Source organism: Rhinolophus hipposideros (assembly GCF_964194185.1).
Source record: "Rhinolophus hipposideros genome assembly, chromosome: 5".
NCBI lineage: Eukaryota > Metazoa > Chordata > Mammalia > Chiroptera > Rhinolophidae > Rhinolophus > Rhinolophus hipposideros.
Genome location: NC_138051.1, coordinates 70888976 through 70916903, shown reverse-complemented (window position 1 = coordinate 70916903; position 27928 = coordinate 70888976). Strand labels below are relative to the sequence as shown.

The following is a 27928-nucleotide window of genomic DNA, read 5'->3' as shown; positions in this document are numbered from 1 at the left end:
CTATTATTTGTGTTTGTTTCAGATGAATGCTTTGTACCATTAGCAGCCTTTTAAATTTGGGCCTTTTTACAAAGGAATGTTTGCTGTTGTATGAAAGAAGATTGTGAGATCTGCTTTGCATTCCTCCAGGTACAACTTTTTCTTTGCTGTGTCCCTTTAATGTCTATGGAACTGTTGCAGAAAGGTTAATGTGACATAAGCTAAATAAAGTGCTTTTCATAATTTTGGTTTTAAAAATGTATATTTGTCGGGAGTTGAATATAAGAAATTTCAGTGATTAGGCTAAGTAGTGTTCCCATTCTATTCTGAATTCTATTTTAGGTTTCAGAGCCTTTTAAGAATTTGATGAAAACCACGGACCCTCCTCCTGGAAAAAGGTACATAAACACAAATGACTGTGTACAATTTTGAGAGTTAAGAATCTCTGACTTAAATTGTTGAAGACTTTTTAGTCAGCTGATCCCACACGTGTGATTTATGACCACATGTTGTATGCTCAACTAAAATGCAGCCCACAAATATAAAAATATAAATTTGGGCAGATTTTCTGTCCTTACTCCATCAGAGTCAGTTTGGGCAGATTTTCTGTCCTTATTCCATCAGAGTCAGTTATCATATACCCAGTTAAGGATGGGGAGAAAATTCACTCATCCTTAAGTTATCTTAATGCTAAGAATTATTGTGCGTGGGGAATGTAAAACTTGTGATATGTAAAGCCGGTACTTGCTTAACAAGTGTGTAGTGCAGAGGCTCAGCTCCCCCCAGGTGAACACAGGATACAGGGAGGTGGAAAAGGAACAACAACGGAGCCATGGACAGGGGGTTCATACCACCATATTCTTCAGGGCAGCCGGTTGAGACACAGGAAGTAGGATCTGCAAGGTCTCAGCTTGCTAACTTAGCCAAGGCAGTTATATACAAAACAATAGTGGCTGATGGCCAATTAGTTACATGAGTGCTTGCCTGTGAACATTACATAACTGAGCCAGCACCTTTCCACGTGACTGGGATTCTGTCCCAACAAAGTGTTTGGGAGATGTGAGTGAAGAGAGGCTTCCCTGGGTTGAGGGTAAGACTCAGAGGCCTTTATCCTGAGAATTGATATACATAATTAATGCTTTAAAATGCAGATAACACTTGCTTTTCACTGCACCTTGGGCCCCAGAGTCCCTCCCTAAGGGCAGAAAAAGTCTCTAGAATGGTCACCTCCTTTGGAAGGAAGAGAAGGCTACAGAGATTCTGCCTTTTGCCCGTGACAAAACTGGAGCAAAGACCTAAAGAAAAAGTTTGGATAACATCTTCACTTAAATTTCCCTCTGGGGTAACTGTAATCCATGAAAAAAGATGATTTCAAAACTTTAAAAGACTGAAATTACATGCTAAAAACGTACCTTTCCCTCCACATCCCTTCTAACAATTTGGTAATGGGAAGACAGATTCTCCTCAGCTGGTGCCTTTATGTAAAGCTGCTGGTGAACTTCCACTTCCTGGGGCTGTGAGGTCCACAGAAGGGGCACCGGCGCTGGAAGTCTAGGCTTCATCTACTGACTGGCTTCTTTCTTACCCTGCGGTTTGTGTTTTGCAGAGGGGAGGGAACCGATATTGGTCGAGTCAGTGGTGTCTCCCAACATACAGGTCAGGAGTGGTTAATGAGGAACTGGCTCAGAAATTTCTTATCACTCTTTTTGTTTAGGTGAAAAAGTGGCATTAGGACTATGCAAAGCTGGTGGATTTGCCTGTTATCTGTTAGTTCGCCCTGGAGAGAGCTGGGAATAGAAAAACCTGGGTGAAATGATCCTTGTATACCAGGCTGCCCCACTGGAAGGTCACACGTGGGTTAACTTCACATATAAAGGTTGTGGTTTCTTGATCTCTTAAGTTATTCTGTACAAAGTTAAATAAGTATAATATAAAGCTTAGCTTAGAATTCAAAACCAATACATCCCCCTAAATATTTTGAAAATAATTTTTGTTCTCCGGACTATTATTATGCTAGTATACTGTTTAGCTACTTTGTAATATAATTCAGTACAACAAAAGTATGGCTATTTTTGTTTTAATGAGAAAAATCTGAGTTGTACATAGACAAACAGCTTCAGGTAGCTTACCAACCCCCTGTGGCCAAACAGTTAAAACCTGAAGCGTCACTTTAAATGTGAAAAGTCTTATAAAATTAACTTACAAAAATGTCCTTATCAAGTATGTAGTTTGGCATTTACTGTACATTAGTCAAAAGCTCAAGCTAAAATCTGATTTTCTTAAAAAAAAAATCAAAGTTTACATTATATTCATACAGATTCAGCATTGTTAAAAATATGCACAAATATCACATCCATGCAGTATAATTTCTTTCACAACTTAAAGCAATATAAAAAAGCAGACCTAAGTAATGAACAGAACATTTTGGTCTTATAACCTGTAGCTTAAGATTGCTAGCTGATTGGAGTAAAATTAATTCTAAACATTTAAAATATGATTGTTTCAATCCATCAGCCAAGGGTTTGTGGGAGTTTCTGAATCATTTCTAAGGCGGGATCTGCTTGTTTCTAGAACATAGACGATGTGAAGAACACTACTGTTCATTGACTGTATTAGCTACAGTTTAATAATGTTGTTTTACAAATAAATCAGAATTCACAAAGTGCTTGGCTCTTCAGGAAACTGCAGTTTCCACAGATCCCAAAACTAGTTAACCAGCTTTGCCAAACTGCCCGAGGCAATGGCTGCCCAGGTTCTCTGCCCTGGGGGAAGATCATTTGAAAGCTGCCCTGGGTCCGGAGAGAGACCTCTCTGGCCAGGCCCTGAGGGAGGTGTCCGAAGCAAGTCCCTGCACCATGCCATTACTCAGTCACTCACGGGTGGTGTGGGGCCATGAGACAGTCAGGCACCATGTAAACAGGCTGGTGGGGTGATACTGGCGGCCAGGAGGAGCCCTCTATGTGGGCGGTGGCCCATTGGTATACCTCAGCATGGGGTAAAAGGACCTGGCGAAGTTGTTGGCCTGAGTGCAGCTGTAGTCCTCTTCGGAAGAGGGCAGCAGGCAGGCCAGGAACAGCAGCAGCAGGAGCAGCAGCTGGAGGGGGAGCGCTGCCCTGATCACGCGGGAGAGGAAGGAGCGCTGCGGCCTGGAGCTGCCTGGGTCAGCAGGTCCGGGCACCCTGTCAACAGGAGGTTGAGAGCTGATCAGAAGCTTCCAGAGGCAAAACCCACTTGTGTTACCTGACCTCCTGCTTACGTAAGTAAGACATCCAGGACCTGAGATTAAAATGGGGTCAATAGCTGGGGTTCAGACCTTTCCAGAGGAAAGAAAACTGGGTTTTTACAAAGACTTTGATAGTGGCAGTGGCAAGACTGGTGAGGTGAGCTTGTGGAACAGGGGAATTCAGTGCTGTGATGGCAGTGTCGTTACCTGCTGTCTGTCTGGGTCTTGCCTTTGGGAGTTCTCTCTTCTTCGAACTGTTGGATAAAAATAATCCAATTAGTGAGTCGAAGATAGTTTGGTTCTGTCACTGATAAAATATACTTTTAAAATTATAAACCTTCCTTCGGTCGGCTTCCTGACAAGCTTTTGAGACTAGAGTAATACATTTGAGATTCAACTCTATGAGGTAAGAAATAATTGGGTTAAATTAGCAAGAGTTTCATGTTCCAGTCTGTTAATCTGTTAACGGGGAGACCAGGACGCCCCTTCAACAATGCTAGACGGGCCCTTACCTTTCACCTACTGCAGTTTCAAAGAAGAGACGTTGACTAGAAGACAGCTTTTTGAGTTAGATCTTTAAAAGTGTATACCCATATATATATTTTTTTAATCGTAGGAGTAAGCCAGTGGTTTGAAGCAAATCCTGTGCTACCATGAATTATCTAATGAGGCCTTGGAGTCCCAAGTTCCTGTCACCTCTAAGTTTTTTTTAAAAAACCAGTGTGGTTCTCACAGCAGAAAGGGGTGCTCACCTTTGCCTGGGGAGCTGGCACAGATGCTGCTGGAGGCTGGTCTCCAGCATCTACCTCGTCCAAGCCGAGCAGAGATGGGTCTGGGCGCTGAAATCCACACCCCAAAGGTTTAGTTTGGGGAAACACAGTTCTGAATAGTCTCAAGAGCTTAACATCGTGCTTGAAGCAGGGTCTTCATTTGCACTGCTCTGCCCTTCCCCCAGCTCAAATCTTCCCTGAAGAGGGGGCGCTCCTGCTGCTCTCAGTCCCCACTTCAACAGGGACTCTTTCAGACAAGAGGGAATGTAAACAAGGCAAGCCCAGTCTCTTGCATTAAAAACCCACAGCATACACTGGGGGAGACTGAGTTCAGCAGGAGCAAGAGGGACAGAAACAGCTGAAAGCTTGCTGGAAGTGCTGATGTGATCACGTGGCCACCAAGCTACTATATAGTTTTGGCTGGACAAGAGGAACTGTATACTCTAGAATGGAGGGGCTGTGGTTTAGGTATCCCTTTGTTCTGAGGTGGAACACATTTTAAAGAGCAGAAAGTAGACAAATGAGAGTGGAAGTGACCAGGATAGAGAAGAGGACTTGAAAATACTTCATATGAGAAAAGTGAAGGCTTGAGTCAGTCTGTTCGGCATGAAGGCAGAAACGATACAAGGAACAGAACTGTTTTTCATAGCCCAGCCCTACTAATAGGAAGGGATGCTTGCTATCTTCCTCTTACACACGACAAAATGGCTTTAAAGAGCTTATGTACTTTCTAAGGCCACACAGCTAGAAAGGGTCTGACTCAAGACCCCACTTGGAGGGCATGCTTCCGGCCTCCCTCCCACAGCAAGGCTGCAGCATTCCTTTTCCCATTTGCATCGAATGTGACACCTTTATATTTAAAAGCCACAAGGGACTCACCTGGCTTCCCTGAAAGGACATTAAGTCTTGGGACACTTGATCAAGTAACTGTTTGAGTTTCTTCTCGATAACGTGTACCTTCTCTTCAGCCTCAATATAGTCTTCTCCACGCCCCTTCATAAGGAGGGTGTCTGAAATCTCTTGTAAGGCGTTTACTTGAGGTTGACGTTCTATTAGCTCCTTTTCTAGTTGCTGAAAACAAAAACGTGTGTGAAACAGTTTATCAAAAAGGAAGCTTATGTGGTCAGGTGAGGCTCTCTCAATTCTGGGATGAATGATGGGTGGTGCTCCAACGCTGGAACCTTCTACTTCTCATACCTGCCTGTCCTCAAGGCTAGAATCGGACAGATAGCAAGTTGGTTACACCCTACCCAGATTTGTTTATTCCTTCTCATTCTGGAGACAGTTGTGATGCTAGAGGAGTTAGAGGAAAGAAGTGAGGGAAGACAAGTGCCCTTATCCACCAGTGGCAGGAAGTCAGGGAAAATCTAACATGAATAAATTGAGAAAAAGCAGCTTAAGCAGACTATTTAGAAATATAGAGGTATCTGGTAAATCTGCTTATCTTGTGGAAGGTGTATCTTGCTAAGAACAACATGTGGCAATTTAAATTGAAATAAAAATTAAATTTAAACAAAAAGATCAGTTTCAGTGACAATGGCCACATTTCAACTGCTCAGTAGCTACTTGTAGCTAGTAGTTATCATATTGGGCAGTGCAGATATAGCACATTTTCCTCATATCATATTGGGCAGTGCAGATATAGCACATTTTCCTCATCACGAAGTTCAGTGGGATCGTGCTGCTCTGGAGAGTGGGGCTTTACAAAGATTTTAGTACAAAAATCTGTTTTTTTTTTGGAACAACGACCAGCATTTTGATAAAATTTAAAATATTGAAAGTTAAACCACATATAAATGTATGGATAAAAAATGTCACCTTGAGTGCAAGTAAGGTCTCATGTTGGCTTATGAAATAAATATCTGATAACACAATCACCTTCTGAGAAGTAAGACCTTTCTATAGTGCATATGGAAAGCTCACATAGCTCCTCATGGCTGCGGACAAGTGAGTACCATATTTCCCCTGAAATGAGTGATATTCACAAGGGGAAAAATAACTTCAAATGGCCTGAGTTTCTCAGGCTACTGCTAAACATCTTTGTCCCCTGTTCCTGAGTCTTGTCGACTTCCTGCTCTTGGCCATAGCCCTTCAGGACTGCAAAGGGATGTCCAGTAGGCGCCCACTCGAACAGGAGGCCAGGCACGACACCGGCACTGTTATTCCCAGAATCCACAGCTGAGGCTAAGTCCTAACAGAGGCCAGGGATAGTGAGAAACCCTTAGGAACTAGAAACTTACCATCAATTCTTCCTGACACTCCAGGAGAACCTGGGGGTCTGCCTCTGGGTCAGTGACATGAGCCTTCTGCCTCCGGCTCTCGGCACTTGCTAACCACAGTAGCAGATTTTGACTCAGCTGGTGGAAGTCCTTAAAAAAACAACACGCATTATAGCATTGACCTTTCATAAAGCTAAGAAGAAAGGTGTGCTTGCTGTTTCTAGTCCATCAAATTCATTTGCCCTTCTTGCCTTATCCAGTGAATAAAAGGGTCCCAGAACAAGGAAAAGGGGAGATGGGGAGGGAGAGTGTACTTGGTGCAGCCCCAGGAGTCACTTTGCCAAGTGAGGTCCTGACAGAAAGGTGGGACTCCGGAATGCCCCATTCGCTATTACATAGGAAGACCACACAAATTACGTGACCAATCTGCTGCATTCAATGGCTAAGGGAGACAACCTAATAGGACAGGCTGTGGCCCTGGGATAGGGCTGCATGTGCGCTTGCTGGGGGCTCATGTTCCCTAAGATGGGGTCAGAGCTAACGGGGACTGAGCACTTACTGTGTGTCAAGTGCTGGGCTAACATTACATGCATGCAGTCCTAAAGAGACCCCTGTGAGGTAGGCAGTAAAGTTATTCCCATTTTTCAGATAAGAAAACTGAGGTCTGGTTAAACTGCTCCTTGTTTCAGGGCCAGGTCTCTTAATCACTCTGCTATGTGGCCTTCCTGGCAAAAGGACAGAGATGGGGCAGTGTTGGGGTGGCATTCCTGACACACTGTATTGCTTGCTGGAATCCTTACACTAGGAGTGGGCCTGGGCAACAGACCAGGAGATGGGCGTGGGGGGGGGGGGCTCCTTGTAAACAAATGGCAAAGCATACATGTTTCCTAACAGAAGCCATATTTGGCTACACAAAAGCAGCCCAATGATAAAAATATCTGCTTCTCCCACCCACGTGGGCCTGGGGTGCCGGCTGTGGGCGGCGTACCTGGCACTGCATGAGTGACTGCTGTAAGCCCTCTCTCCAGCTGTCCACTGCGCCCTGTGCTGTCTCCCAGTGCAGCCTCAGCTGGCCGACTCTATCCTGGAGCTCTCTGGACTCGGCGCCCCCGGTCTGCAGAAATTCCCTGCTGCTCAGGTTGACAGAGACCACTAAAGCCTTGTAGGTGTCAAAGGCTTTTAATATCTCCTAGCACAGAAGAAAAGATTGGGTGAGTTACTCTGAAGATAGTGCTGTGAGGTTCATTTTGAACCTCAGTGGGGAACGGCTCTTCCAAACACTTCTCCAAGCTGTGACCACAGAAACAAGAGTGACCTCGCCTGTGACTGGCTGGGAAGCGTCAGGTGAGGGAGCTGCCTTACAAGGTCAGTGAACTGGCTGGTCGGCTTAGGGCAGAGGCCTGTCTCCTGGCCGGCCAACTCAACCAGGCCCTGCTGAGCTCTGGTTGGCTCGGCAACATTTCTGGACCAGATTAAAAGGGTTCCAGATAAAGTACATGTAGTTATCTTGCATTTGCCCCTTGGTATCACAGAGGTGTTATTCCTTAGGATGAATGGTTACCCCAGATAGATTAATACACAAGTAAAACTAAAATATAAATATGAAGACTGACTAGATCCCCCCAAGCCCCTGCCCTGGGTCCTCTTAGGGGTGTAGGCTCATGCTCAGGGCCCCGCAAAGTACAGGACCCAAACTGCCCATCCCTGGCCAGGCGGTCCAGTGGGGTAAAAGCTGATTGTGCTGGTGACAAGTCCTAACCACGAAGTAGAATAACCAGATCAGGCCACAGAATTCATCCGTAGGTGAGCTGGTCCACCTCTCCACCCTCAAGTCGCCACCACCAGTCTGGATAGATTGGAAGGGTATTTTTAGGCTGCCTCTCAGTGGCCACTAGCACCCCCATCAGAGCCCAAAAGGGCCTCTGAAGTCAGATCTTTCTAGCACTGGGCACCACTCCCAGCTCTGTACTGGGCTTTGGGACCATTTGTAGATACTCTTCTGAATGAAAATGAAGCGTCGTGTCCTTGCCCGTTACAGAAGTGAAACGAAGAGACCGATGGCCACCACGCACCAGGTACAAGCTGCCACCGACCCCCCCGACAGATGTGATCTGCAGAGCGAGCATCTGCACCCCACTCTGTATTCCTCTCGCCCCGCCGCAATTCACCTTCAGTCTCTTCACTCTGAGTTCCATTTCCCGGATGTCAGAGGGAGGCTCTGCCATCTTGAATGTTTCTAGCTCAGCTTCAGTTTTTTTCAGCCAGGTGGTGATGTCGCTGATATCAGAGTTCAACTGCTGCAAGTTTTGTTTTATTCTGAGTTTCTTGTGAAGTTCTTGTGCTTGAATCAGCTCCCATCTGTCAAAAGCACCTGGAATAAAAAGCCGCCAATAAAAAGAAGCAATCACATACACATTTCTCTGCCTCCACCTAATTCAGGGTCAGGGTGATAAGACCTGCAGGGGATGTTCCTGGCCAGAGGCTCCGTGTTTGGGAGTTGTCCCTTCCCCTACAGTAGGGGATGGCATGCTTCCCTGGCTCTGGCTCAAGGCCGGTGCCACCACACTCCCACCAAGGCTGGAATGAGGCAGGGCTCGGGGTGGGAGGCCCAGCACAATGCCAGGGTGCGCTCTGGTCCCAAGTCCAGCATTTCAGCTTATGCAGGTGTTAGGGCGCTTTCTGTTTTGGTCCGTGAATAATCAAGTCAGTGCTGTCAGCTTGACTTTAGACTTAGCTGAGCAATGAGTTTTGTAAGTCATCGAATTGGTCTCACAAGGAGACACCTGACACAACTCTCTGATCATCACCTTTACGTACAAGTGAAGTCGCTGAAACATGCACTTCATCTGAGGCTCATTCTGTCAATATGTAAAGAATAGTTTTGAAAGTAGAGTGAACAGCCTGGGAATTTGTTCATAAACACCAGTCAGCTGATTCTAAAATAACATTGGCTGCTGTCGGGTAAAGTGTAGCAGTTTTGGTGAATTATGCAGTTGGCCAATTCCTAATTAATGTTCTGTCAAGCAATGACTTAAATTCCTGACTTACCCAAAATACAGACTCTACCTCTCTTGAACAAGTGCCCGAGTTAACTGTACCTGACTGCTGCCCAGGCGGGCTGGTCAGTGCCTCGTCGTCCTGCTGTGGGCTGCCACTCACGACTCTTGGGCCTTCTTTGCCACCGTCGGTGCCTGGAGACAGCAGCTTTACCTAGAACGAGCCAATTTTTATGTTACCATCTATCAATTTTAAAGGCTCTCTGAAGAGTGTCTTGGTTCCTGTTAACAAGTAAGAGATGAGGATATGGGAGCCCTTCCTCCCAAGACTAACTTGCTGGTAGTGGAGGGTCATGAGTGTATGGGTAGCTTTTATGAGCACGCAGAGCTGATGGCAGAAATAAAGTCTCAGCAAAGGCCCAGGGAGGGGAAAGCAGCGAGATGTCTGTACTGGGAATAAAATGGCCTGATTTAATTTGAGGCTTCCTAACACTCCTCAAAGGAACCATGCAAAAAAGAATTAAAACAACTGTTGGGCTTACCAGACTGTTATCGTGTAAGCTCTTTCATATTTGCACAGTGTTTTACAGAGTTTTAGTTATCCCTTCCAGTCACTCTGTAGAGCTGGTGGGCATCATTGTCACCAGGAATCGGAAACACACAGAGGGTGAAGCTGCCTCCTAGGGTCGTTCATTACCAAGCATTTATCTTCTACTGCACAAACTGATTCTTCTGTCATCACAGAGCTGATTGGGCTATTATCTCAGGCCTTTCCAAAAATAAATGCATCCTTTTTAGAAAAGCCAGGCTTTCTTTGGATTGTGTCCATATGGCCTATTTGTGTGGAATGTAAAAAACAAAAACAAAAAGCCTTCAGCTCTGTGGTGACATGCCTGCTTTCAGACCCCCAAAAGGGATGAGCTTTTGGAACTGGCCAGGTGAGGAACAAGTCACAGGAGAGGCCAAACCACATGGCCCTGGATATAAAGCAGAGGTGCTGGGGTCTCTCCCTCAGACTGTCAGGTCTTATTCTGCACCCGAGAGAGACACTAAAAATGACACCTGCTTGCTAAGTAAAAGGAAGAGTTCTGAACTGAGCATGAACAGTCCATTACCAAATGACTCGGGTCTGCCCATGTACAGGCAGAAACTCCAACTATCTAGCAATATTCACTCTTAGACACAGAGGGCACTTTGAGGACTAATCCAGGAATGCTTGCATTGCTTCTGGTTTCTCTATGAGATGACACTGAAAATGCACAAGACGTTTTAATTTCAACGCATTTGCCATTACGTCTCTGTACGGAGAACGATCTGGGGCCAGCGTTCAATCCTAGGCTGGCTACCACCAACAGCTGCGTGGCCAGAGGCATGCCAAGGACTTATGTTGCCTGAGGGAAATGTAACTAAGAAGGGATAGTCAGTATTATAAATAACAAGCCACATACGCAGTGGTATGTAGTACTAATAACGGTGACCACTTCTGCGGGCCTTCCTCATACCTTCAAATCCATGAATCCTAACAACAACAATTATGTCAGGTACGTTTATTCTCCGGTGAGGAAGACTTATGGAGGCAGGGATGAGTGCCTATGGCTCTAGAGCAATGTGTTGGCAGGGCTAGGAATTGAACCCATGTCTACTCCAGCACACCATCAAACCATTCTGGATATGAAGTCATAATCTTTAGAATAGGATGTGTGGCCAAAAGGTAAATATAACCAAGGTTTGGGAGCCCAGGAAAGCCTGCACTTACTTCGCTTCTCCACTCTTTGCACGGATGACTGACTCAATAGTAACAGTCACGGTTATATCATGTCAACACACACAAAGATGGCTTTTGGCCAGAAACCTATCTTTAACTCTAGTCAGTTTTGCCAGGGTTCTAATGAAGTATGGACCGCTCAGCAGACATGCTGTCACTATGGGAAAACCAACTCAAAAGGTGCCTGGGGAGCGAGCACATGCAGTATACACCAAAATCTCTCTCTAGAAAAATTTCATTACTCATGCACTTGGGTTATATTCCCAATGGGGTCAAGACTTACGTAGGCTGGTTTGTAAGGGGTGCTGGAATCTGAGGGGATGGGTTGTACATTCCTATCACCTCCCATTTGTTTGTAGCGATGCTTGGGACAGGAAGGACTGTCAGGAACGTGCCACGAGTGGCCCTCAGACATGGATTTACCTGAAACAAAAAAATAGCAAGTGACAGCCCATTCTCCCTAACCAAAGGATTCATGTTTAGTTACACAAAAAGGTCATGGGTAACATGGCATCAGGTTACAGTATAACATGAGTTCTGCAGCTTTCCTTGCAAAGCATGCATGTTTGCAAAATGTCAGTATGGCCCAGAAGGGAATGAAATGAGTCATGCAACTGAGCAACACTGGGCCTTTACTAGATGGGTTCACAATGGAGCACAACAAACATATGATTTGCTGCGGGATGAGTGGCGTTTTGGAGCCAGGGTCTCTAGTGGTAGGGACACTGGCAGCAAGCTGGGTCTGGGAGCCAAGAGGACTGAAAGCCTGTGAGGAGCGAGGGGAACAGTGACCATCAGGATGGACTTGGGGACCAAAGGGCTGCTCACTACAGATGGGATGGGGCAGGGAATAATCAGAGCTGCAACTCAAGTAAAGGAAGGTTTCTTCTCCTGCGGAAATGCAATAGAACCTCTATTCCCACCAACTCACTCACCCACCCTCTTCCCAGGAAATCACCATAAGCAGGAAATAGTTCCAAACCAAGCCACCATGAAGAAAGCTTGGCCCAAGCCGAAGGACTCGAGTTAGATGGAGGGAAAATAAAAATTTTAAAAGGCACCATGACAAATTCCCATCTGCACAGGCCTGAGGGAATGGCTTCGAGACTGCTCTGGTCCGGGCGGGGTTTTGTAGGGAGCACGCAGGTATGTGTGAGTACGGCAGTGTAAATACACCATGACACAAAGACCAAGGCGCATGGTGTCCACAGAAGGCAGAGGTCAGACATGACATGGGAGCGAGGTTTAGGATGCAGCGTGCGCCACAGGGAGCTGCCATGTTGAGACACATGCACGGGCAGGGGCCTACCAGAAGACGCTTTCAAAGTTTTTGTGGTCATTTTAAGATATGCCTCAGGATTTTCAGGGATTTCTACATCTGAAAAAGAATAATGTCATTTTCCTCACTGCAGGCGTCTGTAGATGAATGCCCAAGTATTAAGTTAAAACAGTAGAAACATTGTCAGCTGGAAGGAGAAAAATAACTACCCTTTCTCTGTTGTATTAAAAAGCTTAAAAAAAACAAACAGAAAAAAAACCAACCAGGATTTTTTTCAGCCAACTCCTGACTGTCTGAAGCAGTGGTGGGGGAGGGGAAGTGCACAGAGAGAATGGAAACACTGACTCTACTGATACTCTAAAAATCGTAAGTGAAAAGTTCCCTGATAAGCCAGAGCCATCAAGGAATGGCCTCAATGTCCCAATGTGAATTTCGTTTTTGCGCTTTCATCCCGCCTGTATTGGGAGTGAGCCAACTCTCAGGGAAGTGCAAAGTGGGCAGGACAGAACACAGGAAGCCACTGGAAGCCTGGGTCAGCCGTAGGCTGGACTCTCGATCATCAAGAGTTGGCCATGCTGCTAAGGTGCTAAAAACAGAGCCAAATGGGTCAATTCCAAGGGCTCTGGAAACCTGGGCCGTTACCTGACAATGCACTGTAGTATGGGCCCTCCTCGTCTTCTTCGTGAGAGGAGGAGCCCCCCACGTCACCTGTGTGATCCCACTCCAGAGGGATGGAGTCCACGCTGACAGGGGTCTCGCAGCCAGACCGCTCAGGCCCCGGTGCCGGGGGCACTAGATGGCAAAGGGACTGAGGAGAAGACGGCTCCTCGATCTCTCTCCTTTTACGCCAAGTGTCAGTCTGCATCTCTCTGGGGTCTTCCATGTCCGTTTCATTCTCAGATGCCTCCTTTTCATCTTCCAAGCCCTAAAACAGGTGTATCGTGTTTTCAGAATTAATCAAACCACAGGCTACAGCAGTTATGAGGAGCATGAGAAGTCTGCCTGTCCAGCAGTTCCTGAAAATGGCCACTAACAGCATTGCGGAGGAAGCTTTAAAAAGAATCATGTTCCAGGCCCGGTGTGTAGCTATTCCAATTTAGACTATCCACCGTGTTTCCCCCAAAATAAGACCTAACCGGAAAATAAGCCCTAGCATGATTTTTCAGGATGACATCCCCTGAACATCAGCCCTAATGCGTCTTTTACAGCAAAAATTAGTATAAGACCCGGTCTTATATTTGGGGAAACACGTTAGTATGGGGCCTAGAATCTGTATTTACCAAAACTCTAACTTCTTTCCTAGGAAAAAAGGCTTAAATTTGATAATCAAAGTTAAACAACTTTATCTAGAAGATAAGGAAACAGAGGCCGAAGTTTCACTGATGGTTAAAATGGTAGGTTCATCGAAGGATCAGAGAATTAAAATTAAAAAAAATTTTTTTTAAGGCCATTAGAATGTTTTCAATAAGAGTCACGTTCAAGGACCATATGTACCAGGTTCTTTCCTTCTTATCCCTAACTTATTGTTCAGAATACAGAATCTTATTTTCCCTGTGTTTTATGACTAAGAAAAATGACTATGAATGGCTATCTTTAAAAATGAGAGTAATGTAGGTAATTTTTGAGGCTACATCCGAAAAAGAAATTATGTTTGAAGTTGGCCAGTTGGAGACACAAAAAAGAAAAGGTGGTCAGTTGTATTAATCAAAGGTCATCATTAAAGCTTCTGGCATATAAAGACAGTGAACTTTGAATAATGGTCTTAACTCTACCTGAATTTCCCAAAAGGCCCCTTTGTCAAGGGAAATATCACAGATGCTTTCAAAAGCTGGTGCTTTTGCCACTTCAATGGTGAGAATGAAGCACCAGAAAGGCTCCAATGTTAAAAGCTCCCAGACATTAAGGTAGAGGAAAGTGCCAATAAACCCCCAGGTTAATACTGTTAGCAAAACCAGAACAGTTATCAACGAGTTCTAGGTGTACCGACACATGCCAGAAAAACCCTGCACTGAGGAACATGTGGAAAACATGTACGACAGGCAAGAACTTTTGGAAGTGCCATCCTTGCTACTGGGACATGGGAGCTTCTAAGTAATTGTGGCTCTATGTTAATAAGAGTGGAAATGAAATTCAACATAGCTTTTTTTAATCATAAATCGCTGTTCACCATTCCAATGATGAGTCTGGTCAAACACCAAGTCTGATGGCACAGAAGTTCTCTGGGTGGCATTCCCTTACCGGAGCATGGGAGGTCAGCCGCCGATGGAATCGGGAGACCCTGCCAAACACTTCCTGACAGTACCGGTGCAGTTCCTCCAACTCATCTTCAATCACCACGGCATCTAGGGGCTCACTCTTCTGAATTAGCTGCTCCCCAAAAACGATGAGCTGATCAATCTTGTTGGTATTTAACGTAATTTCCTGTTGGAAACCCTATATAGAATATGAGAAAGGATTGCAAAGAAAGAAAATTTCTCTGAGGAATGAGACAATGTCTGTTTCTTAGAACAAGATCACAGAGAAAGCACCAAAATGTCATTATTGTTTTGTTCCTTCACCTACTACTCATCAATTTTTAACAAGGAGACAAAGATTTAATAATTTAAAACGACTGTACATATTTTTTCCCTCCCCCTTCTGGGCATGGGCTTTTCCAATTAAAATAATTCTAAAAGTTTGACATGGATGAACATTTACTCTTGTTGAATGGGAGGGTGAGAACTTGTCTTATTGACACTTGGCGGAAACAGAAAATTTCCCACAGTAAGTCACCAATGGGAATTTGCTTCTGCTGGCACGTAATAATGTTCATTAGTGCCATTACATTAGAGAAGACAAATTCCCATTTCTCAAGCTCTTGTAAAATCTATCCAAGGAGGGAATGATGAGATTAAAGGGTATTACAGATTATTTGTAACAGTGGGAGAGAAGGTATCTGTTCTTGGCTCCACTCATGATACAGATTTTCCTCCCCTTACACCCCACATGTTGTTGCACTCAGACCCAAGTGCTGGAGAAACAGCATCTGATGAACTTCTGTGTGGAACCTAAAGGGTGTTCTCTCCTTGGGTGATTATGACGACAATGAGGAAAAAAGGGCCTCCTTCCAATGACCCCATGGCTGTAAGGAACAGTATCCTTGCTTGTGGTAACCCAGCTGCACACAGGTGGATGCAGCCTGGCTGATTTAACAGTTCTGGAATCTGCTCTCAGGGTATCAGGTGAAATTTGTGCTTGGCCAGCTCTCTTCTGCAAAGTTGCATTCTTTTAAGTGGAGCTACGGAAGCAGGCCTTACGTTTAGTTGGCGCATCTTGTCGTCGGCGTCACTCTCGGAGAAGTGCTCCACGTTGGTCAGCTGCAGGTCCATCTCCGTGAGCCACACCAGAATGCTCTCTCTGGTCCCCTCAAATTCTTCCCTTTGATTGGTGAAATGCTGCAGAAAGGGGGAAAAAATCACATTTATGTTGATGGCAGAACGAGAGTTCAGGTAGACAGCATGGTCACTTCTGGCTGAAAGGAAAGGGTGCCTGGGATACTCAGAGAGGAACTTGCCGGTAGGGACCACGATAGGCATTCAGGGGCCAGCGTGGGGCGGGAGCCGGGGTCTGGCCCTGGCCGTGTGATACCAAACAAGTTCCCCAACGTTTCTGGGTTTCAGTGTCTTCCCCGGCAAGTGAGGGTATGGGAATGTTGACAATGATCTCTAAGGTCTTTTTAGCATTTGAAATTCTATAATTCTCTAGTCTAAGCCAGTGATTTTCCCAGAGTGTCCTTTGAAGAACCCCCTCAAAGTCCAAGCCAGGCACCTTGTCTGTTTTTACCCATCAGCCATCAGTGGAAGCTTTTGCTCGACAGAAGGAGTTAGTAGCTTCAAGATGGAAAAATACTGATCTCAGGGTTGAGCCTGGATTAGTGCCTTCACCGATGTCATTTTGACTGTGTTTCCTCAGAGATGACCCAGAGGAGGAGATTCATCACCTCCAATTAAGGATGCCTCTCGGGTTACCGCCTCAGAGATGGGCAGCGGATTCTCAGACAAATGTAGCATTTGGTGCCAAATGGGGGTTTAGACTGGTCACAAATCAGCAGGAGATAAAGAAATTAATGCAAGGGGGCTTGTCTGGAAAAGTCGCCAATTTCTTCCTGAGAGGCTTTAAAATACCCAAACAGCTCAGATTTTCATCTTAGAATGGTTTCAAGAGCGTTCTTCCCTGAGAACAGAAGCAGGTATTAAAATTACTTCCTGTAAACACAATGCACACTGCTCCTGGCAATTTACACCTGGACTCACAAAGGCTGACAAAGCACATCTTCTGAATTACAGAAATTTAAGGTGAATGCTGACATTAAAAAAAAAATCAAACCCAACCTTTGAGGTTTGTCAGTGTGCTCTGAAATTCAGACAATAATCGCTATCCCAAACCTCCACAGTGCAGAGGGGGCTCTGTCCATGTCCCTCATGGTGCCAGAACAAACCAGACACAGAAAAGCAGGCAGATGGGCCAAAAGGGCCTGTTCCCAGGCTAGGAGGTCCAGACCCAGTGATGACACCGTCCACCTCTGGACAGTCTGAGCTAACGTGCACACCTACGTTCAGGGGCTACAGAAGTTGATAAAAGAGATGTTTGGTAACATAAATCACATAAACAGGCTCTGCCTAAGAAGCCTGTTCTTAGGCAAAAGAAGGCTTTAAAAAAATAAAAAGCTGGCAGCTTTGGGCTTCAACAAAAGGGAGGGAGGGCTGCGATGGAATGCTAAAATAGCCTAGGCCTTCAATGAAATCTACCCGCTGCTTTGTTACAAGCCTGGGTGATACTGCATATCACTTCTCCCTGAACATCTACAAATAACCCGATGACGTAGAGAAGGTTACTCTGAGTCTCCGCAGGATGGCTGTGACCCGCTTCTGGAGGTTGTCCCAGCGCTGGTTGCCCTCGTGGACCATCTGCTTCAGTCGGCTGGCTGTGTCGGTGCGGTTCTCCCGGGCCAGCCGCCGGTATTGCTTGTTGATGAGCTCCAGCTGAGTGAGCCTTTCATGGATCTGCCGCTGGAAGGCCTGCGTCACACCAAAGAGCCCTTAAGTGCCAGAGCGTGCAGAGTGCCAGGACACGCCCTTCCAAACCCCAAATGACCCGCTTCAAGTGGTTAATCCCCAAACTGACATGGAAACAGAGGGCTGACTTCCTGTTCCTCTAATGCTAGTAAAGAACAGGTTTTCAAGTTCACTGCGTGCCAGTTTGCATAAATCGGTAACACAAAGCTGTCTTAGCAGCTGATGGCAGGTTGTGGACTCGGCCCTGGGCAGAGGTGGGGGAAGCCAGCCTCTTAGAAGTCATTCTAGCCGCTCCTGAGCCCGCCGCTGGTTTGGTTATTATCAGGAGCTGGGCTGGCGAGGGTCTTTACCTCAAATCTCTTCAGCTCTTCTTTGGCGTTTGTGTACAATACTTCTGAGGAATATGGGTAGGCTGCTGTTCTCTCAGCGGACTTGAGCCAGTCCTCAAAGCGGGAGTAATCATCTAAAAACTTCTGCCACAGGCGCCATGTCTCCTCAATTCTGATGGGAAGAAAACAACTTAGTACTAGCCATCCATTTCAACCAGAGCTTTTGTATTTTCCCCCCACCTCTCTTCACTAGTCCCATTCCCAGCCCCCGTAGCACTGGCACTATTTAGGGGGAGAGACCCTGATATCCCTTCCAAGAAATAATCAGGAACATTGTTTCTTGCTCAGGACCCGCTTCTGGGAGTGCCACGCTCAGAGCTCCTAATTCAGAGGTTAACCAACAGGAGACAGGGCTTCCTCCACTACTTTATGCTGAGGACACAGAAGTCCAGTGGCCAGCCATGGCTACAGCCCAAGGCACAGGAGAGCTGGGGAAAGACGTTACCCCGATTATATTTTCCTTGAATAATTTATTTAATAAGCACTGGTCACACTTACTGAGCCTTCTCTGCCAATACCCTTTGAAGTAAACTGAACAGGACACAGTTACTCTTATTTAGGTCCAAAGTAACTGTGTTCTGTAACCAAATTCAGCAGACCACATTTCAAACACTTAGGGGCTGCTCAGTTCTTACTTCATTCGCCGCTCCATTGACATGGCACAAATGTTCCTCCAGCGTCTGTCCAGGCTTCTGGTGGTCTGCTGGATGGAGTCACACTCCGTCTCATTGGCACAGGCATCAGAGTCATGCAGCAGGACATCACAGATGTTAAACACAGACTCCACCCCTGCACTGTGTTGTTCAATGTCTCGCTGCAGGTCCTACAATTATAGCAGAGTAAGAAGCACCTTGAGAGGGTGGAGGTGGTGGTGGTGGTGGTGGGAGGGTCGGCATCAAAGCATCTCTACACCCCTCCCCATTTCCCAGCCCAGGGGGCACCGGCAGTCCTAGGTGCACGTCCACCTTGGAATCAGCCTAAGCACTAGCAACAACTGGGACTGATTTGTTGAACTTACTATGTGAGGCGGTGGGAACAGTGGGGGACCCTCCCCCGAGAGCCCACCACCGCACAGACTCTGGGGAGGCATGGGATCTCCTCCATACCATCTGACCCCAAAGTTAGACTTGACTTTGGGGAGGACTTCCTTGGAAAACCGAGTTTTTTCAGCAGGATCTAAAACTTTAGCAACACTCTTAATCTTTTACAGGTCACAGAATTCTTAAATCTACTAAGACCTTTGTGCTACCTTCACTCATATCCCAGATTGTGCAGACAGCTGCACGGTGTCCACAGCCGACCATGACACCATCCTAGGGCTCCACAGCCCCAGGGAAGATCATGGGTAGAAACCCGGCTCTCCCTCCCCCCACTGATGGTCCAGCCAAGCTCAGGGAAGGGATAGGGTCTCTGGAGTCTTGCCCTATGATGGTGATAGTGGTCCAGTTCCCTGATTCAGGAAAAAGAATGCTCATGAAGACAAAAATGCATGGTTGTAAGGAAAAATGGAAAACCTGTTTAAGAATAAACATGGTATTTTCAGTTATTACCCAGAGAATACTTCCTTCTGCACACTGGTTGTGGGGGGAGAGGGGGTAGGGAGAGATGAGGAGCTTGTTTGTTTTGCCATTCTGGATGAGTTAGGCTTTTCCTGATATCCAAATTCTGTGATAGGCGACGTGAGACCAAGCACTAACCTTAGTATCCTAAAAATTACATTGTGAAATAACAAAACCAAAGTTAAATGAGCCACCATTAATTGTACCAAAGTTACCTGGATTCAACAAAGTTCAGTATACAGGAGGAATTACTTTATAAACAGTGTCTGCCACTATCTACACAAAGGCAATGTCAAGTTCATCCCAGGTCACCTCAATATTGAACAATTTTGGAGATTACTACTATTGTATTACTAGATAAGATTAATATTTTCTTACTTTGCTTCTGATAAATGCACAATTCGGATCATTCTGTGCCCAAGTGGATATGAAAGAATAAAACGCTAACACTCAAACCGAATTTTAAATCACGCCGTTAACCCAGATCCTGCTTAAAAAATGAGTACCTCAAAGCTATATTCAGAATAAAATGTGGTTTTTAACTTGTCATGCTGTATGTCCTGTGAAGAGAGATGTGCAGGGGGAGTTTTTAAGCTCTGCAGCCCAGGACAAATGTCTGAAATGCTGCAATGGCAGAAATCTTCCTGGGACCAGTGTGAGGATTAGCTTTAATATGATTAGGTTTACGGCAGAATTACAGTTTTAAGAATTCTTATTGGTTCACAGAATTGCCACACGCTTTCCTAAAATTCACCCATGTTGATAAATATCCCTTTTAACTTCGTCGAAATAATAAGGAATCCTAACACTGGTGTTACATGAGTAATACTGACAATTTTAATTCAAAAATGGTACCTGCCCCTGACCTCACCGGGATTTCTTTGGGTAGGAGCTGGTGGCAAAGTACCGAGAAAGTCTAGTCTATGGATAAACATGAATGCCATGTATTTTAAAAGACTCTTTGCAATTATTCTACGTTACTTATTCAGCTTATATTGAATAAAACAGCTAATGAAAACTGATTAATAATGCACAGGGTGAATGATAACAGGAATTGAGTTCTACTATAATATATAAAAGACTATCAACATCTTGGTTTAAAAAAAGTCCAAAAAACTTTCAAAATTTACAAAACAAACTTCTAAAACACCACAGGAATGGCCTACTGATATTGTCGTAGGAACTAGTTACCTTGTAAAACATATTAGTTTGGTGCAAAAGTAATTGCGGTTTTTGCAATTATTTTTAACCTTTTCAACCACAATTACTTTTGCATCAACCTAATAAAACAAAGTGGTGGGCCATACGTAAAAATGCAAAGCGTGTAAATGCTAGACGAGTGACATTTTGCAAACTGAAATAATCCTACTACTGATAGGCACGAGTTTCCACAATAATTAGATTTCAGAAACTGTTCAAATGTAATCTAAAGAAGTGGACTTCAGAAACAACATAAAACAATATGAAAGACTTTTGCCAACAGTTCTGGAAACAGGCTCCTAGTTGGTTAGTGTTTCTGTTATTGAGCAGGTGACAACAGAGCACTGGAGCTGGGAGGGCAGGGGCAATGAGAAGAGATGGGAGGAGACATGAAACTGGAGCCCAGAATGCAACCAAGAAGAATGAGTACACAGAAGAACTAGACAAATAAAAAGAAAGGGGGAAAATAAGCAAACCTGGCTGAGGGGGCAGAAAATCACATGGGTGGGACCCTGTGGTGGTTCCAAAATGTCTCTTTGGGAGTAGTTGAGGGTGGGAAGCAAGTCCATCAGGGTGGTCTAGGGGAGTGGTTTAAGGGGGCTGACAGTGAAGCTGAGTATTGGTAATTACAGAATGGAGGGGAACTAACAGTTTCCCTCAAGCCACCATCTGGCACCCCACAGGGAACCAGGAAACCAAAGAAAACAGCAGTGATGCTGAAGACTCAATAAAAGTGGTTCCTGATTTTAAAGTGTCACAAAGGTTGCACTTCCTTTACATTTTGAAGATGATATATTCCACAGGAATAACAATACATTACCTAAAGGAATTCTACATAAAAGAGGAGAAACAAAAAGGACTTTTATAAAGTCTGACCCTCCCACACCAGAGCCCCAATGACATTACAATGAAGATCCAGGGATATCACAGCTCTTAATGATTTTTGGGGGCCAAGGGCTTTCACAAAAGGCAGTACTAGGTGATCCGAAGTGTTTAGGTTTTATTTCTGGAGGCAATCAAGCAATTTGTTATATTTAATTAGTGACAGAAACACAGGTATGGTTTTTTAAAATGGTCCACGCGTAATTCTTGAGTGTGATACATGTCTGCTTTTAGTGTTTTCGAGATGGAACATTTAAGGCTTGGGCTTAGTATAATAAACACAGTAATTTTTTTTTAAATAAAAATAATAAAAGCTTCCTTAGGACATCAGTGGTATGCAAAATATTGCCCCGCCCCCGACAATCCCCTGCCAAAGATGTCCATGTTCTTATCTCCAGAACCTGTGAATATGCTAGGTTCCATGGCAAAGGAGAATTAAAGGTGCAAATTAGCTGACCTTAAAATAAGGAGATTATCCTGAATTATCTGGGTGGGCCCAATATAATCCCAAGGGTCCTTAAAAGTGTAAGAGGGAGAAGTGACTGTGGAAGAAAGGCACAGAGAGATGCAATTTGCTGGCTTTGAAGATAGGAAGGGTCCATGAGCCAAGAAATGAGGGAGAGAGGCCTCTAGAAGCTGGAAATAGCAATGAAATGGGTTCTTCCTTCCCTAGGGCCCCTATAATGGAGCTCCGCTATGCTGACACCTTGATCTTAGCTCTGTGTCAGATTTCTGACCAGAACTGTAAGATAATAAATTTATGTTAAAATGCTAAATTTGTGGTACTTTGTTATAGCAGCTGAAGAAAACTAATACAACATCTAACTTCTTTGCAGTAATGTGTTTTTTTTCCTTTTTGGTTTTTTTTTTTTTTTTTGGTAACCAAAGGATAAGAATTCCATGATGGTGATTCTGCATTTTATAAAGCAGGAACCTTTAAATCAATCAAATTGAAATGATGTACCATTTCAGTACAGGAATAAACAAGGTCAAGAGAGTGGCAGCTCCAAATTGTATGATTTTAGGAATAAATTTCCTGCAATTTAGTGATGTTTTGTCACACCTCAAATTTATAAAACATTAACACACATTAGTCTCTGTCATCATCCAGTCATTCTTTGAGAAACACCGTTGTAAGCTTCTGTACTATTTTCCTGAAAAAAACTCACCACTCAGGGTAAATGATTATTTGCAAGGCCTTATCTATTAAGAGACTGTTCAAGAAATTCATCCTGGTGGATCAAACGTGTAAATAAAGCTGATACCATTTAATATCTGACTCCGCTGAGAAGAGCATTGACGTCTCTGCAGTGTCCATTAACATAGTTCTTACACCAATATTCGGTTGTCCACAAAGCAAAGGCAGAATTTAGATGACTTCAATGAAAAAGACATATTTAAGTTTTTGACGCTAAGTGGGTAAACCAGTTATTTTTACTTTGTAGCATCGCTAAATCATACTGATTTGAAAATTAAAGACTAGGCATAATTTAAAGTATAATAGTTAATAGATTGAATAAAGATCTAAGTCAAGAGAAATATCAAATACTTAGCTCATGGTAGCATGAGTTGTCACTTATTACCATTAAAAGGACCTAAACTCCAGAGAATTTATCATCAAGGGGAGTCCTCTGCCCTGAATCTGGTGAAGAAGATTGAGCCCGATTCTGTCTCTAAGCAGCTGGTGAATCTCCTCAGACAATAAGCACCAAGGCTTTGGAGTTGATGTGAAGAAAACAGATCTGAGTGTGAGAACTTGATGACAACCATATTGCTTATATGGTCAAAACGGAATCTGCTCACGGGTCTGAGAAAAACAGAGGTGAAGGAAAGCTACTGAAGGAATCACATAAACGTACCTATTTTAATAATAAAGACAAGCTCACATACTGTGTATGAGAATGAGCGTGTGCATGTGAGCCCATATAGGGCAGCGAAGTGGATTTGATAAGCCAGTGATATCACAAAGCACCCACCAGGTTAGTGTGATGATAAACTCTGGCCCGACTCGGTCGTTTTCAAACAGGGTTTGAATTTCCAGGGTTGGCTCAGAGGGTATGCAACTAATGACAGAAATACAGAGAGCACTGCAGGAGAGGCTTCCTAAACTATGGGCCCAAGCTTGCTCCTTACTACACTTTTTGTTTGATTTTTATTTTTTAAACTCTATCAGAGACACAGAGTATTATCCCATGAAAACCTTCGTTGGTCAGAAAAGTTACTTTTCTTTCAGTTCGTTGCCTTCCAAAACTATATTAACAAAAACAAAACAAAGATCAAAGTTAAAAAAAAAAAACACTCCAAAAAACCAAAATAAAAAATCTTATTTGCCTAAGATTTAAGGTCTGCATCTTAAACATCATTCAAAGTATTTCAGAAAGAGCTATGTCAATGATGGTAGAAACTTGAGATGAATGCCTCACCCATACGGGAACATGGACAGGTGGTCAGTTTTCTCTGGAAAAAACCAACCATTATGAAACGTGAACATGCTCCAACACACAGCCAATGTGAGTCAGCAGGTATGGTGAACACCTATACTTTACAAAAGCTCATTTATCATGTCCCCACCTGCTGCTCGGCGAGCCTCTTCTGGATCTCTTGATCGTCACAGACGTCATAAACAACGGGTTTAGAAAGCTCTGACTCAATTCGAGCCAACCAGGTGCGGAGGTTGCTCATGTTTTTGTCTAACTGCTGAATAAACGCAAAGGTCTCCTTCAGCTTCTTCACCCTAAACATATTTGCAGGAAAAAAAGGGGTGGAAACAAAAGTGCAATGTTTAGTGGTGAGAATGCACCAATAAGGGTCGTGTTGGGTAAAATGCAACCTATGTTGGTCATTGATTTTATAGGGAGAACAACTCTCCCCAGATATTAACTTTCACAGAATAGGTGACACTTTACAAAATTGCTGTTCTGGGTGATTTTCAAGTGGACTAAGAGTTAATCCACCCAAGCAAATATGAAGTCCTATCATTGCCAGAGTGGGATCCCCTGAGGCCCAGTCCATCTTTCTGGGGCTCCAGAAGGCAGCTGAGATGCCATTTCTTTCTTTCTAGGTAATATAACCACGCCTGGCTTGTGCCCTGTTTCTGCCTTGGGCATGCCCGAGACCATAGCAGCCAGTGATCTTCCCTGAGGGGGTGAAGATGTTACACGTCGCTCACGTGGTGGCATTTGGCCCAAGAAACCTCTCAGGGGGTCTTCCTCCTAAGCAAGCACAGAACATGCGCCAAACCCCACCACGTCCAGTCTGAGGGGTTGAGGGTGCTGCACACATAGATCAGCCCACATGGGGCAGCCCTGTCAGCCAAAAAGACAATTTCCAAGCACAGTTCTAAATCCATCTACCTCACCAATCTGCCTGATCTGGCACGGAGTGGATCTGAACAAACACACATGGCGTCAGTATATCTGGTGAGCTCACTGGTACGTCAACATACCGCTAAGGAAAAATGACACAGGTGCTAAGGGAAAACAATCTTAACACAGATCCTGAAATAAAATGCTTCCATAAACTGATTTCATGAAAGTCTTAGAGTGATTGAGGGCTTGTTCTGAAGGTCTGTGTGGTTTTTAGTGAATTCTAGAGACCTGAAGTAATGGCTATAATGGAAAATTTACCACTTATCAATACTCATGTTACGAGGTGCGGTCAGAACTCCACCCCATGGCACTAGGAACAAAACCTGGGGCACTGACCCTAACACGCAGGAAGCTCGCTGCATTCCCCACCACCATCTCTTCCTTGACTGCACGTGAACAGCTTCCTACCACCCTCCTTGCCTTCCTACCCACCTTCGGTTCTGCAGCCGAAGTATACATTCTAGGTGGTAAGTGATCCACAGTTAAACCCTTCCGCAGTCCTCGCCCTTCCCTGACATACAGTTTAATCCCAACTTTTCAGGTCCTCAAGCGGTCAGTGGCCTCCGCCTCCAGCCCGGCACTCTTCCCTTCTGGAACGTCTACCACTGCACCTTGCCCACGTGCTCCTGCAGTGCCAGGACCCTCCAGCTCTGTGTTGTGCCCCACCCTTCATTCACTGTGTACCCATCACACGCTGCAGGAGACTTGCTCCCTCTGCACGCACAGCACCTCCCACACTACCTGGAGGGCAGGAGCTGTCAATAAACCTTTATTGAATGAACGAATATGTATAAGAGTTCCACTACAAGCTATTTAAGTAGACCACAGAGTTGTATGTATGTGTTTTAAATTTATTTATTTTTTTTGCATCCTATAATTGACCAAATCAACACTGGGATTTCTAGTTTCAGCTCTATTTTCAGCTAGTTTTATGATAAAATCCTTTTACCACAGCCCCCTCATCTGTAGTAGGCCTTTGACGTCCCTCCAGCTTCAGAGAGGGGGTACCATCCGGGGGAAGTATGCCAGAACTTTGCAGGTGAGTAGACCTGGGTCTCTAAGTCCCATTTACAATCTATGCGCTGTGCACCCCTGCAAGAAGCCTAACTTTCCTGACTCCCAGTTTCATTGTCATCTGCAAAATTATCCACCTTGCAGGTGGTTGTGAGACAGAAACAAAAGGATACACGTAAAGTCTCGGGCACAGAGTAAAACTGCTCAACAGAATATTAGCTCTTATTACTACTGACTGGGGTTACACAACGCTACAATAATGCCCCATTTATATGACATTGGACCTCACAAAGTCCTTTCATTAATATTTCATTCTCAACATTGCCATGAGGTTGGCAGGCTTAGAAATAGGCTGTGGAGTCTCTTGGTGAAGAACACAGACTTTTTGGTCTGGGTCTGGGTTTGAATCCTGTTTAATCTCATCTGTAAAACAGTGTCAACAGTAGTCAGTACCTTCCTTCACTGGATGGCTGAGAGGGTTGAATGAGATACAAACACATGAAAGGCATCTGGCACAGTGCCTAACGGAGACAAATGCCCAGGAACTATGGACATGATGATTTTCAAGGGGGTATGTTTTCCAAATTATGTTCTTACTGCAAACACCAGAAGGTGGAATTCCCTTCTAAGCAACAGATGATTTTTAATAAGGAAGTGAAAGAACCTGGGGTCAGGCCTGGATGCAGTTGTAACCTAGATCACTCCTTTGCTCCTGTGGCTTTAGAAGTACACCCTCCTCACCCCAATGTCTTACTTCCCTGACTGCTGAGGGACCAGAAAGAACACACCAATGCCAGGGCAGCTGGGAACCGCAAGGAGTCTTCCACACAGTTTGCAAGGGGCTACCCTCCTAGAAGGTGCTGAGAGCTTCCCGCTAGGGAGGGAGAGGAGCTCAGGCCCAGCAGCCTCTGCTTTCCTCCCGGAATGGCAGCTCCCACTGCTTCATCCAGCACCTGACCCTATCCCATCCTAAAGATCCCGGCCTCTTCATTTTGAAAAGAAGAGGGCTGAATGCAAGTTTTTAAATGAAGGGAGCTAATAAGCAACAACATCACGTGGGCGCAAAAAATATAAAGATGCAGTGATCTTGAATCCTGTTAATTGTGGGGTGAAGTATGCAATCAGCAGAGGGGGGAGTATGCAGAAGAAGGTGGAATTAGTTGCGTGGCTTCCCCAGGACCACGGTACTCTAAGCCAGTGGTATCCAACACGGAGGGCTCAAGACAAACCAGTGGTGTGTGGGAATAAAATATTAGACTTTCTATTGTTAGCCCATTCTTTCTTAAATTTCTACATTTAAGTATGCTTTATAATTTACAAACTTCATTACTAAAATGGGACTTCTGTAAAACATGTGTCAGGCCTGTTGTGTATCCTCATTAATCCTCACAAATGCTATAGGGGCTACTCATTAATCCTCACAAATGCTATAGGGGCACTATTAGTATCCCCGCTTCAAGGATGAAGCAACAGAGGCACTGAGATTAAATAACTCGCCTCAATCACATGGTCATTAAGTAGCAGAGGCAGGATTCCAACCCCAGCAGCCTGATCTGGAGCTGCTGTCTTAAGCACTTTTCTCACGGCATCGCGTATACACCTGCATATGCTAATGTGCACATATTGGGGGTACAGGATGGTTTTCACTGCTGTCAGGGAATATGATCAGAAGTCTTGATTCATGTCTCCAGGATACAATAGGGGGTTGGAGCCCGTCCACCAAGCGCTGCATTTTGGGTGCCCATGTTTGACCTTCCATGATTTCCTTTCAATAAACATTTAACCATTTGCTTTGTCTTGGGGCCTGTGCAAATCCTGAGGATTGAAGATATTTGAAAATAGGTTTTATTCCCAAAGAGGTAATGATCTAATTTAGACATTATAATACAAGACAGGAGGTACTCAATATCTTCTGAATGAGTAAATGATGTTCACTTATACCTTCAAATTTGTCTTTTTCATAAAGAGGTGGCCGTGTTATACATTAAAGATCAGAGCACCTGTAAGCCACCTTGCCACAAAACAATATGCTGCCACACTAGGAGGCACACAGGTTCCTAAACCTTGGTTCCATATCCGGCAAGTGAAGGACTGACAGACAAGCACACGAATTATATCCATGCTCAGGGCAAAGTAAGGAGGAGGGAAGGTGTGAGGGAAAGAAAAGAAGGTCGCCAAGAAACCACAAAACATTCATCTAGTTAGGACTTAACCTGCTTCTCTGTCCCAAC

General features: G+C 44.7%; 1 protein-coding gene across 2 annotated transcripts in view; it reads right to left on the bottom strand.

Annotated features, from left to right (window-relative positions):
* Positions 1-2040: 2040 nt before the first annotated feature.
* The window catches only part of SYNE2 (spectrin repeat containing nuclear envelope protein 2), a 235057-nt gene continuing 209169 nt past the window's right edge, over positions 2041-27928 (bottom strand). For both annotated transcript variants that reach the window (XM_081049461.1, XM_081049462.1), the window contains 17 exons: positions 23887-24049; positions 18310-18497; positions 17636-17786; positions 17106-17288; positions 15528-15665; positions 14470-14664; positions 12874-13156; positions 12262-12330; positions 11236-11375; positions 9290-9401; positions 8360-8562; positions 7180-7380; positions 6213-6341; positions 4852-5043; positions 3955-4041; positions 3410-3456; positions 2041-3158 (listed from right to left, as the gene is read on the bottom strand). In XM_081049461.1, coding sequence (XP_080905587.1) covers positions 2936-3158; positions 3410-3456; positions 3955-4041; positions 4852-5043; positions 6213-6341; positions 7180-7380; positions 8360-8562; positions 9290-9401; positions 11236-11375; positions 12262-12330; positions 12874-13156; positions 14470-14664; positions 15528-15665; positions 17106-17288; positions 17636-17786; positions 18310-18497; positions 23887-24049 — 2704 coding nt within the window. In that variant the 3' untranslated portion in view covers positions 2041-2935. The remainder of the gene's footprint in view (positions 3159-3409; positions 3457-3954; positions 4042-4851; positions 5044-6212; positions 6342-7179; positions 7381-8359; positions 8563-9289; positions 9402-11235; positions 11376-12261; positions 12331-12873; positions 13157-14469; positions 14665-15527; positions 15666-17105; positions 17289-17635; positions 17787-18309; positions 18498-23886; positions 24050-27928) is intronic.